The sequence below is a fragment of the Cetorhinus maximus genome, chromosome 26 (genome assembly GCF_964194155.1).
Source record: "Cetorhinus maximus chromosome 26, sCetMax3.hap1.1, whole genome shotgun sequence".
NCBI lineage: Eukaryota > Metazoa > Chordata > Chondrichthyes > Lamniformes > Cetorhinidae > Cetorhinus > Cetorhinus maximus.
This window is the reverse complement of record NC_135904.1, coordinates 15,273,598-15,291,034: the sequence shown is the minus strand read 5'-3', so window position 1 is coordinate 15,291,034 and position 17,437 is coordinate 15,273,598. Positions and strand designations below refer to the sequence as shown.

General features: G+C 47.4%; 2 protein-coding genes across 2 annotated transcripts in view; one reads left to right on the top strand and one right to left on the bottom strand.

The window, feature by feature from the left end:
* Window positions 1–832: 832 nt before the first annotated feature.
* Window positions 833–12,270, bottom strand: arpin (actin related protein 2/3 complex inhibitor). The gene is made up of 6 exons (XM_078530194.1): window positions 12,139–12,270; window positions 11,990–12,065; window positions 8,094–8,226; window positions 7,032–7,238; window positions 1,843–2,006; window positions 833–1,011 (listed from the first exon to the last, which is right to left on the bottom strand). The coding sequence occupies exons 1-6, from the start codon at window positions 12,228–12,230 to the stop codon at window positions 1,003–1,005; spliced, it is 681 nt and encodes a 226-aa protein (XP_078386320.1). The 5' UTR covers window positions 12,231–12,270; the 3' UTR covers window positions 833–1,002.
* afg2b (AAA ATPase AFG2B) overlaps window positions 12,229–17,437 on the top strand; it is a 17,482-nt gene continuing 12,273 nt past the window's right edge. The window contains exons 1-5 of the mRNA XM_078530193.1: window positions 12,229–13,392; window positions 14,241–14,426; window positions 15,146–15,304; window positions 15,471–15,680; window positions 16,294–16,524. Coding sequence (XP_078386319.1) covers window positions 12,229–13,392; window positions 14,241–14,426; window positions 15,146–15,304; window positions 15,471–15,680; window positions 16,294–16,524 — 1,950 coding nt within the window. The remainder of the gene's footprint in view (window positions 13,393–14,240; window positions 14,427–15,145; window positions 15,305–15,470; window positions 15,681–16,293; window positions 16,525–17,437) is intronic.

The following is a 17,437-nucleotide window of genomic DNA, read 5'->3' as shown; positions in this document are numbered from 1 at the left end:
CAGACTGCCGGACAATTGCAAGCAACAAGTCAATTGAAATAATTGTTACACAGCACATTGGTATGCCTGGCACTACCAGCCAACACCACCGTCAGTTCACAAAATACTGCCAATAGTTGATTGACAACTTATACTTCACAATAAGACACTTTTTGGGCCAAATGAAGAGGAAGACACCAAGCAAGATTTGGGAGAAGGATTAGAGGAGGTGAATATAGGTGTGGCAGATCAGGAAGGTTTACAGGAGGCTTTTAATAACATAATTGATGTTGAGAGGACTAAGGTGAGATGTTCATGATTGCTGCAGAGGTTTCGAACACAATGAACCTTACTTTAGGGGGAAGTCCTCTCCTGTTCTGTAACAATTGTTGGATCTTCTATCTTTTAGATCCTCCCTCTGTGTAACTGCATCAATTGATGTTAAGTGCATAGGGATGGAAAGCATTGATTGGATGGTTACTTGAGCACATATAAGAGACACTTACTGACACAGGAGTAGAGTGAAGTCAGGAAATATATACCCATAATCTTTCACTCTGTGAATAAATCCATCCCAAGTAAATACTGGCTTTGGATTCCTCCTTCACCAATTGGCTATCAGGAATATAAAACTCTGTGTGGGTCTAACCATCAAACTTGAATAAAGCCCCTCATCTTCAATTTTCTCTCACACCCACTACTGTTCCAGACAGCCACATCCCAAGGGAATTAGTTTAAAAGTGGAGAATATCAAGGCATTTGCAGATTATAATCCCAAAACAAACCTCTGCAATTCTCTAGCTAACTTAATGAAACTTAAAGAATCTCAAGGTCATAAAGTCAAAAGTTTAAATAAAGTTATGTATTGGTTTTATTTTCAGTAAAGTTTTGTTCAAAAGCTTAAAAATAGAGATCATCAAAAGAGGAGGCTGAATGAAAAGCACCTCATTCTCAAACCTCTCATCCTGTTCAATAATCTCCAAAAGTGCCGGCACTTCTCGATTTCATTGACTTTCCAGAATCTCAATCACCCTGGAGGAGAAAAATATTCACTAAATTAAAACTGTTAAATAAACAGGTTGCTCTTCAAATATAAAAACAGAAAATACTAAACACACAGAGGTCAGTCAAATAAATCAGGCTCATTTTTAGGATCCAGCCTTCATCAGAACACCAGAAGATAAATGAACTACTTCTTGGAACTGAACAAGGTAAAGGGAAACAGATATAAACCAAGAGTCATAAATCTGTCTCTGATCAAAGAATCATTACCTGTGATTTTGATTTTAAAAATCTCTTGGATTTGAATCAAATCTTTTCATTGATCAGAAAAAAATTCAGATTCGAACTCTCTCAAGCAAATGGTATCAGATCAGCTACCATTACGCACAGCACCTGATAGGCCCACGTAGCATTGGCCCCTGATCCACTACTGCACGTTTTGCACCACTCCTAAAGTGGAACTTCTCCCCACAATATCCTGGTCGTCCTAAAGTGTTCAAACAAAAACTGAATCATATTTATAACTGTGACCTTCATATATTCTGAATTTTAAAGACGCCTTCAAAACGCAATCTTTAAATAATTTTACAAATTGCCACAAACAACTTGCATTTTGATAGTTCAGCTAGCTACCAGGGCCAATTTCTATCCTTTCCTTATTTTGTAAAAATGGTTATTGGTTAATACTGACTAATTTTTTTATGTATTCTGTCAATTTTTGGTACATTTGTTGCTTCAATCCAAGTGACTATGGCACTTGACAATCAGTTCCTGGACAATGAATATGATTCTCAAGTTGAGCATCTCCAAATATCTATTAAATTTCCCAACAGAAGGGAACTCTCTCCATCCATATCTTACCCACTCGTCCTCTTCAGCTCCCTCTCCTTGGGTGCTAGCTTTGGCTTCTTGCTCATTTTTAGGCTTTGCAGCAAATACCTTGTCAGTCCAAGAAGCTCCCACCTTTTCATCTCCTGCAAAGTTGCATTTAGTCACAGTTCCAGCATCTATTTTGGCCAGTGAACCTAAAAAACAAGAGCCTGTATTACTACAGTAAGAGCTGGCTACACTCAATCTGCCAAAAGATGAGTCAAGCTTAGCTTATGGAAAGATCACTCAATGACCCACCCACCAGCTGAAGGATAAAAGGGACACTGGGTTACTGCTTTACCTTGATGATAGCTGATTATTTGCTATATTCCATCATTGAGTGTCAGCTGCGGCTTAGTTAGTAGCTCGCTCAGCTCTGAATCACAAGGTCAAGTCCCACTCTAGAGACTATGAACAAATATCAAGGCTGACAGCAGTGCGGTACTGAGGTCGTGCTGCACTCTCTGAGGTGCTGCCGTTTGCATGAGACATTAAACCGAGGCCCCATCCGGTTGTTTGGGTGGATGTAAATGATCCCATGGCACCATTTCAAAGAAAAGCAGATTTATCCCTAGAGTCACAGGAACATAGCAGCAGCAGGAGGCCATTCAGCCCTTTGAGCCTGCTCCACCATTTAATGAGATCATGACTGATTTGGTTGTGGTCTCAACTCCACTTCCCTGTCAGCCCCCCATAACCATTGACTCTCCTGCCTAACAAAAATCTGTCTAACTCTGCCTTAAATAAATTCAAAGACCTAGCCTCCACTACTTTTTAAGGAAGAGAATTCCACACATCAACCACCCTTTGGGAGAAAAAGTTTCTCCTCATCTCTGTCTTAAAAGGGAGACCTCTTATTTTTAAACTGTATCCCCTAGTTTTAGTCTCCCCCACAGGAGACAACATACTCCAGGTATCCGCCCTGTCCTGTCCCCTCAGGATCTAAATAGTTCATGACTCACAAGATAAATCCCAGTGAGGAAGGAGGATTGTAGGAAGGGGATAAACCAATCATGGTTAACCAAGGAAGTTAAGGATAATATCAAATTGAAAGAAAAAACATACAATGTGGCAAAGATTAGTGGTAAGCCAGGAGATTGGGAAACTTTTAAAAATCAACAAAAGATGACCAAAAAAGTAATAAAGAGGGAGAAAATAAAATTTGAAGGTAAACTAGCAAGTAATGTAAAAACTGACAGTAAGAGCTTCTTTAAATACATAAAAAGGAAGAGAGAGGCCAAAGTGAACATAGGCCCCTTAGAGAATGAGGCTGGGGAAATAATAATGGGGAATCAGGAAATGGCAGAGGAGTTGAATAAATACTTTGCATCAGCATTCACGGTAGAAGATACTAATAGCATTCCAAAAATACTAAATAATGAAGAGGCAAAAAGGGGGCGGAGGAGAGGCAATCAATACAATAACTATCACTAGAGAATAAGTACTAGGGAAACTAATGGAGCTAAAGGCCAATAAATCCCCTGGACCTGATGGGTTGCATCCTAGGATATTAAAGGAAGTAGGTGCAGAGATAGTGGATGCACTGGTAGTAATCTTCCAAGAATCCAAGTAGTAATCTTCCAAGAAGGCAAGTGGTGAGGATGACACAAAGTGTCTACAGAGGGATATAGACAGGTTGAGTGAGTGGGCAAAAGCTTGGCAGATGGAATACAATGTGGAAAAATAATATTGTGCACTTTGGCAGGAAGAATAGAAGAGCTGAATATTATTTAATAGGAGAAAGACCACAGAAGGCTGCAGCACAGAGGGATTTTGGAGTCCTTGTGCATGAATCCCAAAAAGCTAACATACAAGTTCAACAGGTAATAGGGAAGGCAAATGGAATATTGGCCTTTATTTCAAAGGGAGTGGAGTATAAAAATAGGGGGAAGCCTTGCTAAAACTATACAAGGCATTAGTTTGACCACACCTAGAATACTGTGAACAGTTTTGTTCCCCTTATCTAAGGAAAGATATACTGGCATTGGAGGCAGTCCAGAGAAGGTTCACTAGGTTGATCCCAGGTATGGAGGGATTTTCTTCTGAGGAGAGGTTGAGTAGGTTGGGTCTGTACACATTGGAGTTTAGAAGAATGAGAGGCGACCTTACTGAAACATATAAGATTCTCAGGGAGCTTGGCAGGGTAGATGCTGAGAGGTTGTATCCCCTTGTGGGAGAGTCTAGGACCAGAGGGCATAATCTCAGAGTAAGAGGTCACCCATTTAAGACAGAGATGAGGAGAAATTTCTTCTCTCAGAGGGTAGTCAATCTGTAGAATTCTTTACCACAGAGGGCTGTAGAGGCTGAGTCACTAATTATATTTAGGCCTGAGATAGACAGATTTTTAATCAGTAAGGTAATCAAGAGTTATGGGGGAAAGGCAGGAAAGTGGAGTTGAGGATTATCAGATCAGCCATGATCTCATTGAATGGTGGAGCAGATTCGATGGGCCGAATGGCCTACTTCTGCTCCTACGTCTTATGGTTTTATATGTCTCAATAAGATTACCTCTCATTCTTCTGAGCTCCAATAGGTATAGGCCCTGTTCAGCCTTTCTTCATAAGACAGCCCCTTCATTCCTGTAACAAGTCCAGCGAACCTTCTCTGAACTGCTTCTAATGCTTCTAACGCAATTATATCTTTTTTTAAATAACAAGAGCAAAACTGTAAACAGTTCTCCAGATGTGGTCTCACCAAGGCCCTGTAAAGCTGCAGTAAAACTTCCCTACTTTTATATTCCATTCCCCTTGCAATAAACACAAACATTCCATTTGCCCTTGTAATTACTTGCTTTACTAACATACTAACTTGCATACTAACATTTGTGATTCATGTATCAGGGCTCCCAGGTCCTTCTGTACCAGCCTGGTTAATATTTATCCCTCAATCAACATCACGAAAAACAGATTATCTGGTCGTTATCATCTTGCTGTTTGTATATTGTGTGTATATTGGCTGCTGCATTTCCAACATCATGACAGTGACTACACTTGAAGAAGTATCTCATTGGCTGTAAAGTGCTTTTAGACACCCAGAGATTGTGAAAAGTGCTTATAGATGTAAGTCTTTCTTTCTCTTTCTATTTCCGTGTAATCTTTCTTCTTGTAAATAAACGCAACTGATACTGTCAATCAGATCAGTTATGATAAAAGTATGTAGTTTCATGACTTTGTGAGGCCAGAGTGCACACTGATACCCATGCAATTTCTGTGATTAAAGGACAATTGCTAATCCCACGTCAAACTATTCCCTCTATCGGCAGGAGACAAGTTTCAGGTCACAGGCCATGCAATGAATGGGATATCTCTTCTATATGAATTAAGAATTAGGCAGAAGCCTAAATTGCAACAACAATGGGAATATCAGTTTAGTTGATTATATTGAAAACAGAACCAGTACCTAATTGTACAGAGACATTCCTACAGAGTAATTAATAGAATCAGTTCAAAGCAGTTTCCAATCCACATTGCATGTAAATAGATATTGGCCCAGACTTTCCAGCCAGCAGCCATGCTGAGGACGTGGCCGCTGAATTGCACACTCACCTTTCTGTGTCCTACAGGTCTTCCCATCCTGACTGCTTCAGTGCAACCTTCCATGGAGAGAAATGGCAAAGAGGAGCAGCGTGGACAACACACAGCCTTTTCACAACATCACCTGCCACGGTCAGGTCAGTTTTTAAAGGTCTTCAGCAAGTGGCTGGGTGAGAATGAGTGGGCAGGAGGGTTGGTGGGATCCTGTTGTGCACAGATTGGCTGCCTTGTTTCCTACGTTCCAATAGTGACTACACTTCCAATGCACATCATTGGCCGTGAAGCGCTTTGGGAAATCCTGAGAATGTGAAAGGCACCATAGAAATTCTAAAACAAAAACAGAATTACCTGGAAAAACTCAGCAGGTCTGGCAGCATCGGTGAAGAAAAGAGTCGACGTTTCGGGTCCACACGACCCTTCAACAGAACTGAGTATAGTTAGGAGAGGGGTGAAATATAAGCTGGTTTAAGGTGGGGGGCAGGGGGAGAGAAGTTGAGGGTGGGGTGGTTGTAGAGACAAGCAAGCAGTGATAGGAGCAGATAATCAAAAGATGTCACAGACAAAAGGATCAAAGAGGTGTTGAAGGTGGTGATATTATCTAAGAAAAGTGCTAATTAAGAATGGATGGCAGGACACTCAAGGTACAGCTCTAGTGGGGGTGGGGTGGAAAGATTGACAAGGTATTAGTTGTAGATTTAAAAATAATGGAAATAGGTGGGAAAAGAAAAATCTATATAAATTATTGAAAACAAAAAAAAAACAAAAGGGAGGGGGAGGAAACGGGGTGGGGATGGGGGGAGGGGGAGTTTAAGATCTAAAGTTGTTGAATTCAATATTCAGCCCGGAAGGCTGTAAAGTGCCTAGTCGGAAGATGAGGTGCTGTTCCTCCAGTTTGCGTTGGGCTTCACTGGAACAATGCAGCAAGCCAAGGGCAGACATGTGGGCAAGAGAGCAGGGTGGAGTGTTAAAATGGCAAGCGACAGGGAGGTTTGGGTCTTTCTTGCGGACAGACCACAGGTGTTCTGCAAAGCGGTCGCCCAGTTTGCGTTTGGTCTCTCCAATGTAGAGGAGACCGCATTGGGAGCAACGATGCAGTAGACTAAGTTAGGGATTGACAAGGTATTAGTTGTAGACTTTTTCCACCCCACCCCCACTAGAGCTGTACCTTGAGTATCCTGCCATCCATTCTTAATTAGCACTTTTCTTAGATAATATCACCACCTTCAACACGTCTTTGATCCTTTTGTCTGTGACATCTTTTGGTTATCTGCTCCTATCACTGCTTGCTTGTCCCTACAACCACCCCACCCTCAACTTCTCTCCCCCCGCCCCCCACCTTAAACCAGCTTATATTTCACCCCTCTCCTAACTATACTTCAGTTCTGTTGAAGGGTCGTGTGGACCCGAAACGTCGACTCTTTTCTTCTCCACCGATGCTGCCAGGCCTGCTGAGTTTTTCCAAGTAATTCTGTTTTTGTTTTGGATTTCCAGCATCCGCAGTAGTTTTTTGTTTTTACCATAGAAATTCTAATTCTTTCACTTATAAGAAAGCCAGCAAATGATTTACAGCTGCAAAAATGGTCAGTGTCAGTAAAGCCAATTATTCCAGGAGCATTCACATAATACAACTGAATCAACATAACTTACAAATAAAAGGACTGTCCCCCCTGGTTTTCAGTCGTATTCCATCTCCAACCTCCAGCTCAATGTTTTCCATCTCTCTCTCCAAGATCCAAAATGCCAAGCTCTGGTCAGGTGTGTGCTTCTCTGAGATTCTCACCAGTTCTGGTTTATTAATCAGCCTCTTCAGCTCTTCCACTGAAATCTTATCCGTTTGTCCCTTTGCTTCCACTTCTATCACACAATGGAAAACAAGACAAGATTGAGGAACTGGCCTGTAAACCCATAAGTGGTTGACCTCGAGACTATTTTCAATTCTCCTTGTTCTGGGACTGATCTCACATCACTTCCTGCTCACTCAGGTTTCATCATTTCTGTTTCCAGTTCTTTAGCTTTGACAGAGCCCAACTCTGAAGAGGAGCAACTCCATTGTTTAATACTGCCACCCCCTCCTCCGCTGCAAAGGCTGGCATCTATCTGCCAGCAATCCCCCAATTTCTGCATGAATCAATTAGGATGGGCCCTTGAACATCTGTACTTATCTTCTTTAAAGAAGAAAAGTCCAACCTCTGAAAGGAATGGAATGGAATCTCCATCACCGCACCACACCCCCCATCTAAACTGAGGACCTTACCAACGCTAAATCTAGAACAACGAAAATTCCGAATGTCCACTTCCTCCAAACATCATCCTTACTCAGATGAACAGGCGAAGGCCCATTCAGACCCCTCAAGCCTGTTACACATGAACAGGAATAAAATGAGGCCCATTCAGCCCCCTTGGGCCTGTTACACAGGAACAGGAATAAAATTAGGCCCATTCAGCCCCCTCGAGCCTGTTACACAGGAACGGGAATAAAATGAGGCCCATTCAGCCCCCTTGGGCCTGTTATACAGGAACAGGAATAAAATGAGGCCCATTCAGACCCCTCAAGCCTGTTACACAGGAACAGGAATAAAATTAGGCCCATCCAACCCCCTCGAGCCTGTTACACAGGAACAAGGGGGTGGGGGGGGGCCATTGGCTCCTTTGGTCCATTCCAACATTGGAAAAGCTCATGGCTGCTCTGATCCAACTATAATTACTCACTGAAGGAAGACATCAAGTAGCCGGTGTTGACCTTTTTAGTTTCACTGAAATTTGGTTCTGTCTCCACCCCATCCAAACCAAACTTTCGCTTGTGAATTCTTGTCGGTTGAATATAAAGAATAAAGTAACGTTCCTGGGAAGTACAAAGGAATTTAAAAACATTAAAATTAATATAAACATTTTTCTTAATGAAACCAAGTCAACAGAATGAAATTGCCTTTTTTCTGCCTTGCAGAAACTTCAATGTCCAACAACAGAGCTTTGACCCCTGACCCCAGGCCCAGGCCCCACCCACAAACCCCACCTCCAAACCGCAACTTCAATACCCAAACCCCAACTTCAATACCCAAGCCCCGCCCACAAGGCACTGGTCCCACCCCCAAAGCCAGGCACCGCCCCAAAACATCAAACGCCCCGCCCCCAGGCAACATACCCCGCCTCAATCCGCAGGCCACACCCAAATCTGAACCCTGCCCCCAAATCACACTCCAATCCGCAAACACCGTGTGCAATCCCCAGGCCCCGCCCCAATCCCTAAACCACACCCACAAATCCCAAGCTCCTCCCCCACCACTAGGCCCCACCCTACCAAACCCCACCCTAATTCCAGGCCCTGCCCCAAACCCCACCCTAATCCTTAAACACACCCCCAATCACCAAAACCAAAAGCCCCATCACCCCCCCCACCTCAAAGCACAAACCCCACCCACAAACCAACACCTTCAATATCCAAATATAAAAGCAAAATACTGCGAATGCTGGAAATCTGAAACAGAAACAGAAAATGCTGGAAAAACTCAGCAGGTCTGACAGCGTCTGTGGAGAGAAAAACAGAATAAAAGTTTCAAGTCTGAATGACTCTTCTTCAGAGCTCAAGAGAAGTAAAATATGATGAAATTTGTACTGTTTAAGAGGGGAGGGAGCAGGTGAAGCTGGGTAGAAAGCCAGCAATGGGTGGGGGCAAAGGAGAGATTGCCAAAGATGATATGAACAAAAGGGTGTTTATGGTAGTGGTAAGGGCTAAAGGAGGTGCTGATGGTGACATTAAGGTTAGAAAGCAGAATGTGATAATAGCAGAACAAGAGTAAGCACTCTGGAAAGAACAACATGAACAAGTGACAGATGTGGGGATGGGGTGGGGGGTGGGGGGTGGGGGGTGGGGACGGTGGTGGGAAAAAAGATTGAAAATAGGATAAAAGATGGTGATAAAACAATGAATGAAAATGAAAATAAATAAAAATAAGTGGATAAAAAATAAAAATTAAAAAATTAAAATGAATATTGAAAAAAGGGGATAAAAAAAGGGTGAGGATGGAGGAGAGAGTTCATGGTCTGAAGTTGTTGAAGTCAATGTTAAGCCCGGAAGGATGTAAAGTTCCTAATCGGAAGATGAGGTGCTGTTCCTCCAGTTTGAGTTGGGCTTCACTGGAACATTGCAGCAGGCCAAGGACGGACATGTGGGCATGAGAGCAGGGTGGAGTGTTGAAATGGCAAGTGACAAGGAGGTCTGGATCATACTTGCGGACAAACTGAAGGTGTTCCACAAAGCAGTCACCTAGTCTGCGTTTGGTCTCTCCAGTGTAGAGGAGGCCGCATTGGGAGCAGCGAATGCAGTAGACCAAATTGAAGGAGGTGCAAGTGAAGCACTGCTTCACCTGAAAGGAGTGTTTGGATCCTTGGACGGTGAGGAGGGAGGAGGTAAAGGGGCAGATGTTGCACCTTCTGCGATTGCATGGGAAGGTGTCATGGGAGGGGGATGAGGTGTTGGGGGTGATGGAGGAGTGGACCAGGGTGTCCCAGAGTGAACGGTCCCTACAGAATGCCGACGGGTGGGTGGTGGGTGAGGGGTGGGGGGGAGGGGAGGTGAAGGGAAGATGTGTTTGGTGGTGGCATCCTGTTGGAGTTGGCGGAAATGGCGGAGGATGATCCTTTGAATACAGAGGCTGTTGGGGTGAAAAGTGAGAACAAGGGGTACCCTATCATGGTTCTGGGAGGGAGAGGAAGGTGTGAGGGAAGAGGCGCGGGAGATGTGTCGGACACGGTTGAGGGCCCTGTCAACCACCGTGGGTGGGAAACCTCGGTTAAGGAAGAAGGAAGACATGTCAGAAACACTGTTTTGGAAAGTGGCATCCTGAGAACAGATGCGACGGAGGCGAAGGAACTGAGAGAATGGGATGGAGTCCTTACAGGAGTCAAGACAGTCTATCACCAGAAATTGAGACAGAGAGGTCAAGGAAGGGAAGGGAAGCGTCGGAAATGAACCATGTGAAGGTGATGGAGCGGTGGAAATTGGAAGCAAAATTGATAAATTTTTCCAGATCCAGACAAGTGTATGAAGCGGCATCGAAATGGTCGTTGATGTACCGAGAAAAGGAGTTGTGGGAGGGGGTCTAAGTAGGACTGGAACAAGGAATGTTCCACATACCCCATAAAGAGACAGGCATAACTAGGGCCCATGCGAGTACCCATAGCCACAGCTCTTATTTGGAGGAAGTGAGACAAGTTTAAGGAGAAATTGTTCAGTGAGAGAACAAGTTCAGCCAGACGGAGGAGAGTGGTGGTGATGGGGATTGTTTGGGTCTCTGTTGAAGAGAGAAACGGAGAGCCCACAGACCATCCTCTTGGGGCTGGAGGTGTAGAGGGATTGAATGTGCATGATGAAGAGGAGGCGGTTAGGGCCAGGGAACTGGAAATTGTTGATATGATGTAGGGCATCAGATGAATCGTGGATGTAGGTGGGAAGAGACTGGACAAGGGGAGAGAGAACGGAGACCAGATAGGAAGAAATGAGTTCCGTTGGGCAACAATCGGTCTACCGGGGTCAGTCCTGTTTGCGGATTTTGGGGAGGAGGTAGGAGCGGGTTGTCCGGGGTTGGAAGACTATGAGGTTGGAAGCTGTGGAGGGAAGATCTCCAGAGGCGATGAGGTCAGTGACAGTCCTGGAAACAATGGCTTGATGTTCGGCGGTGGGGCCATGGTCCAGGGGGAGGTAGGAGGAAGTGTCTGCGAGTTGGCGCTCAGCCTCTGTGAGGTAGAGGTCAGTGCGCCAGACAACAACAGTACCACCCTCGTCAGTGGGTTTGATAACAAAGTCAGGGTTGGACCTGAGGGAACGGAGTGCAGCGAGTTCAGGGAGACAGTAAAATAAAAGCAAAATACTGCGGCTACTCGATAAACTCAGCAGGTCTGACAGCGTCTGTGAAGAGGAACAGTTAACGTTTCGAGCCCAACAAACCCCATCCACAAACCCCCCCCTCCCCCCGGCTCACCAACCCCACCCACAAACCCCACCCACTAACCCACCCCCCACGGCTCACAAACCCCACCCACAAACCCCACCCACTAACCCCCCCCCCACGGCTCACAAACCCCACCCACAAACCCCACCCACTAACCCCCCCCCCCCCACGGCTCACAAACCCCACCCACAAACCCCACCCACTAACCCCCCCCCCACGGCTCACAAACCCCACCCACTAACCACGCCCACACACACCCCCACACACAAACCCCACCCACTAACCCCGCCCACACCCACACCCACACACAAACCCCGCCCACAAACCCCACCCACTAACTCCCCACCCACTAACCCCGCCCACACACCCCCACCCACAAACCCCGCCCACAAACCCCACCAACTAACCCGCCCACAAACCCCACCCACTAACCCCGCCCACAAAACCCGCCCCAAACACCCCACCCACAAACCACGTCCACAATCCCCGCTCGCAAACCCCACCCACAAACCCCACCAACTAACCCCGCCCATAAACTCCATCCACTAAACCCGCCCACAAACCTCCCCGGCCCACAAACACCACCTAAAAACCTCCCCCACAAACCCCACCCAAAAACTTGGCCCCACCCACGAACATCAAACCCCGCCCCCTTACCGGGCTCCTCCCGCTCGAGTTGATTTGATGGCGACTCACTGACAGCAGCTCCCCTTCCAGCACCGCCCCGGGGCCCCTGTAAACAAAGCGGATCCGTTACTGTCTCCGCCCGAGTCCCGCCAAGACCCGGCCCAGATCCCCAGACTCACCGCTGCAGCGCCTCCGGTTCCCAGCGGCCCGGGAGCCGCTCCGGGATGACCGGCTTGTTCCTTAATGTTTGATCGTCGTAAATCCGGCTCATGGTTCAATACCGGAGTCAGGGTGCGGCCGAGGCTCCTCCCCCCGGGGTCAGAGCGCGGGGTCAGGGGTCAGAGCGCGGGGTCATGGCTGGGCCAGGCCTCCAGCTTCTCCCTCCCGATGCCGGGGACCGCGGTTCCCAGCGCTGCCGCCTGGGGCCCCGGGCTCTGGCTGCTCTGGGCCTCCGGCTGGGCTCCCCGGTGCGGGTGTGTTTACCAGGCGGGGCCGCTCTGTGTGCGGCTTGGCCGCGGGGAGACCGGGCCGAGGGCTTCCTGCAGCTGGACACCAAGTGCGTGAGCCCGGGGCTGGTGGGGAGGCCCTGCCGGGGCCTGAGCATCGGCCTCGGACACTTACAGCCGCTTTCCTGCGTCAAACTGAGGCGGATTCGCGTCCGGGCGGTGCTGGCAGCCCGGCCTGGGGCTCGGGGCCTGGGGGGCGAGGCCCGGCCTGGGGCGGAGGAGCTGCTGAAGGAGCTGCTGAGGGATGTTTACCTGTGCCCGGGGTTTGTTGTTGTGGGCCTGGAGTCTGCGGCCTTGCCTGGGCTGAGCCTCCTGGAAGTCGCCGCTGTGGAGCCGGAGCTGGAGCTGGGCAGCGCCGGCCTCCTGGGCACCCGGACCCGGCTGGAGGTGGTGGAGGTGCTGAGGCCCGAGCAGTTTCAGGGTCGGGGTCTGGGCCTGGGAGGCCTGGAGCAGGTGGCCTCCCCGCTCCGGGAGATGCTCAGCTTCCCGCTCCGGTTCCCCAAGGCCCTGGGCCGCCTGGGGCTGCCCTGCCCACGGGGGGTGCTGCTGCTTGGGCCCCCGGGGGTGGGAAAGACCGCACTGCTCCGCGCCCTGGCCCAGGAGCTGGGGGCCCCGGTGTTAGAGGCTTCTCCTGCCGCTATCCAGGGATCCCGGCCCGGGGAGAGTGAGCAGAATCTGAGGCGACTGTTTGAAGAGGCCCAGGCCCGGGCCCAGGCCAGACCCGGCCTCCTCTTCATCGATGACATGGACTCGCTTTTCCCCCGGAGAGCGGCGGCGGGGAACCGGCCTGAGGACCGGCTGGTGGCCCAGCTTCTCACCCTGATGGATGGCCTGGACCCCCGGACACAGCTGCTGGTGGTGGCAGCGAGCAGCAAGCCCGAAGCATTGGAGCCCGCGTTAAGGAGGCCGGGCCGCTTTGACAGAGAGGTGCCCAGAGTTTGTTTAACATTGACACTGGGCTCTGGGGTTTATTCCTGTCACCGTCCTGTTGCTTTCCAGCTGTGGCCTGGGCATTGGGGCCCACCCCCGACTCTCCTGCCCCTCTCTTTAACCAGTCTGGCCACCCAGCTTTACACAGGTAGTGAGACTGAGATTTTGCTCTCTCTCCCACTGAACCAAACACTCATGCCCACCTGCTCTGCCACATTGCATTTGGGCGCTCACCCATAGCTCGGTGCAATAGAACATTAAAATTCCCTCACTCGTACCAAATAGGGAGAGAGAGACGGCCAGAAAGCTTACATAGAAACAGAAAATGCTAAAACTGTGCAGCTGGTATTTTTTTTAAGAGGTAAGATTCTCCATCCAAATTGTGGACCTCCATGATAACTGGGTGAACAGTGCCCAGCTATGAACCTGCTGCATGCAGGAAGTTTCACTGACTATTGGTTTGAGCACAGCAATATTCCTGAATGCTTTTGAAGACTTTGAGCACAATTTATTTTGTCCATTTTAAATGGCTGCTGTTCCTCCCCTGTCCTGATGATGGTGACACCACAGGGGAGGAATTGGAAATCCCAGCTATCAATCACATCCCCTGCCCAGCACAGTGACCTATTCATATACATTCATTCTTTGCATGTGGCGTTTTCTGGATCGTAGATTTGTCTCCTTCCCTGGTTATAGCACTATAGCTACTCTTCCCCCTGTGGCCCCCTGCACCTTTTTTTACAAACTCCATTCTTGTCTTTTATACAATAAAATCCTAAAGAAGTAATTATAAAATTTCACTTCGAATCTAAGTTACTGAGTCTGCTGTTTGATTTTCTCTCTAGATCACAGTCGGTGTCCCGACAATATCACAGCGCCAATCTATTCTGGAAGTACTCACCTCACCAATGCCTCTGAGGGCTGATGTTGACCTGTCTTGGCTGGCAGAAGCTACAAGTGGTTATGTCGGTGCTGACCTGACAGCTCTGTGTCGTGAGGCTGCTCTACAGCTCTTGAGACGCAGCTCCAAGGTATGAGGAATGATGAGCAGAGAGACCATAGCTCTTAGAGCAGCTACCTGGGAGATTCTGAAACACTGCTGTTAGAACCAGGTGCATGTAAGGCCTGGAGCGGTGAGTGGGAAAATTTGTTTGAGCAAATCAAAAAGTTCTCCTATCCATAAGAGTAAACAATAGCTCACTGAGCCCCAGAACCCAGCCACATTCTATATAACCAGTAGCCATCTTGGGAGCCCAGCTAGCTGATTTAATGGGCTATCACTCCAGATGATGGAAAATGTGAGAGAACTTTTTTTTTAATAAGTGCCTACTTCCTAGGGCTCACTCTGTGCTTACTCCCACAGATACCCAAGGCTAGGTCTGACTGGGTCTCTGCATGGTCAGTGCAGGAATCCTGGCTGGTTTTTCACAACCCTTTGAATACCTTGGCTTATTGTACTACTCCTGACAGCTGAGATCAGAACAGGGAGCTACCTGAGTCCCTGCAGTGTTCGCCCTCCCCCTTGCCCCAGGTCCTTGTGGGCTCCCCCCCTTGCCCCAGGTCCTTGTGGGCTCCCCCCCTTGCCCCGGGTCCTTGTGGGCAACCCCCCTTGCCCCGGGTCCCTGCGGGCTCCCCCTCCCCCTACTTCTAGGGACTGCTGTTGTTTTGCTTTAACCAGAAACACTTAGAGAATTGCTTTCATGTTTAAAATTCCTGTGTGTAATTATTAAGGTTGGTTTCTTTGAGGAAGGAGCCATTGGACAAGGAAATCACCTTTGCAGATTTCCGTGAAGCCCTGAAGATTGTGCAACCTTCCTGTCTTAGAAGCAGCATTGGGCTGACTGACTTCAAACCCGTTCAATGGGACCAGATTGGAGGCCTGGATCAAGTCAAATTGAAACTTAGACAGGTAAAGAGTGTAGCAGTCGTTCAAAGATGCAAATTATTCTCTCATTCCCATCTCTTTCTCCCCGACAGCCTCCCTCACCCCCTCCCAGCTCGCCACTCTTGAGAGGTTATAAGAGTGGGTGGCAGATCTAGAGCGTAGATTGTAATTGTTAGCATTCTCTCTGCAGAGTATTGAATGGCCAATGATGTACCCAGAGGCGTTTGTGAGGATGGGTGTGACCCCCATCCGTGGAATTCTCCTGTACGGACCACCAGGATGTGCAAAGACCACGCTGGTGAAAGCTGCAGCTACCAGTTGCCGATGTTCTTTTCTGTCGGTCAGTGGGGCTGATCTCTTCTCACCATTTGTAGGTGATTCTGAAAAGGCTCTGGTTCAGGTGTGTATTAGCAGCAAGTTAATAGTCATTGCACTTAGAGATGAGACACCAGCCAAAGCTGTGTGGTGACACAGGAAATGCATCTGTTCCATTATATCCAATCTTATAATCAGACTTTCCCTCACTCTGGGAACTCTTCCTTATATGTCTATTTCTATTATACAACAAGAACAAAGTCCCACTTTCTTTGGTACGGCTTTAATTCAGATTTTACTGCAGTCTGTGTGAGCTCAGTAATCAACATTACACCTTAATTTTCTAGTGGTTAGCGTAAGTAATTTATCAAATATTAAAGGATAGGCAAAGTACTGTGGATGCTGGAGATCTGAATTAAAAACTGTGCTGGAAAAATTGGTGGTCTGGCAGCATCTGTGGAGAGAAAACATAGATAATGCTTTGAGTCCAGTGTGACTCTTCTTTGGATGAACGTTAACCCTGTTTCTCTCTCCACAGATGCTGCCAGACCTGCTCAGGTTTTCCAGCACTTGCTGTTTTTATTAAAGGATAAAATCTTGGTAATAATTAGTAAAAATAATGACAAACTTGCTGCATCCCCATTGTCCTCTCCCCTTACACCGACGCCCTCATACACACACATTCTGTTAATGTACAGGTTTTTCACCAAGCTCGAGCTGCAGCTCCGTCAATCCTGTTCCTGGATGAAATCGATTCCATGCTTGGATCACGTTCACTCGATGGAACAAACGACCGTAGTGTTAAAGAGCGAGTGCTCTCTGTTCTTCTCAATGAGATGGATGGAATTGGACGACCACTGGCTGAGGGGAGAGGCACTAAGAGGAAAATATTTGCACCTGAAGGAGAACATTCGGAACAGACAAAAAAGGTGAAAGATCAAATTGGTTAAACCTGAATGTGGAAAGTGCTGATTCTTAAAAGGTTTTGATCAAATAAATGAACTGCTCAACGCAGCTGCACAGAACGCTGGCTAATTGCAGATCAATGAGCAGGTCACTCCCACTCGCGGAAATGTCACCGTGATGCTTGGAGCTGCTTTCCTTGGGTTGCTCTACAGCTGTGTGGCTGAGAGTAAAACCTTGCTTCAGATTTCTCAATTTATATAGATGTGGACTAAATAGAAAAATAGCTTGCAAAAGGTCAGTTTAGAAAATTGTTTCAGCTGAACTGAGAGAGAGTGAAGAGGGAAATGGAATGATACAGCACAGGAGGCTTTTAATTCAGAAATCTGGAGTGCAAAGGGACTTGGGAGTCCTAGTCCAGGATTCTTTTAAGATTAACTTGCAGGTTGAGTCGGTAGTCAGGAAGGCAAATGCAATGTTGGCATTTATTTCGAGAGGACTAGAATATAAAAGCAGGGATGTGCTGCTGAGGCTTTATAAGGCTCTGGTCAGACCACATTTAGAATATTGTGAGCAATTTTGGGCCCCGTATCTCAGGAAGGATGTGCTGGCCCTGGAGAGGGTCCAGAGGAGGTTCACGAGAACGATCCCAGGAATGAAAGGCTTAACATATGAGGAATGTTTGAGGACTCTGGGTCTATACTCGATGGAGTTTAGAAGGATGAGGGGGGATCTGATTGAAACTTACAGAATACTGAAAGGCCTGGATAGAGTGGACATGAAGAAGATATTTCCATTAGTAGGAGAGACTAGGACCCGAGGGCACAGCCTCAGAGTAAAGGGAAGACCTTTTAGAACAGAGATGAGGAGAAACTTCTTTAGCCAGAGAGTAGTGAATCTATGGAATCCATTGCCACAGAAGGCTGTGGAGGCCAGGTC

Bases quoted from the DNA above. Each gene is read 5' to 3' on its own strand.
- arpin (XM_078530194.1), bottom strand. From the start codon at position 12,230: ATGAGCCGGATTTACGACGATCAAACATTAAGGAACAAGCCGGTCATC. The intron at 8,227-11,989 runs GTAAGGGGGCGG...TGTACTTCCCAG, and splicing joins ACTCGAGCGGGAGGAGCCCG to GAACGTTACTTTATTCTTTA. The intron at 2,007-7,031 runs GTAAGTTATGTT...CTTGTTTTTTAG, and splicing joins GGGGGACAGTCCTTTTATTT to GTTCACTGGCCAAAATAGAT.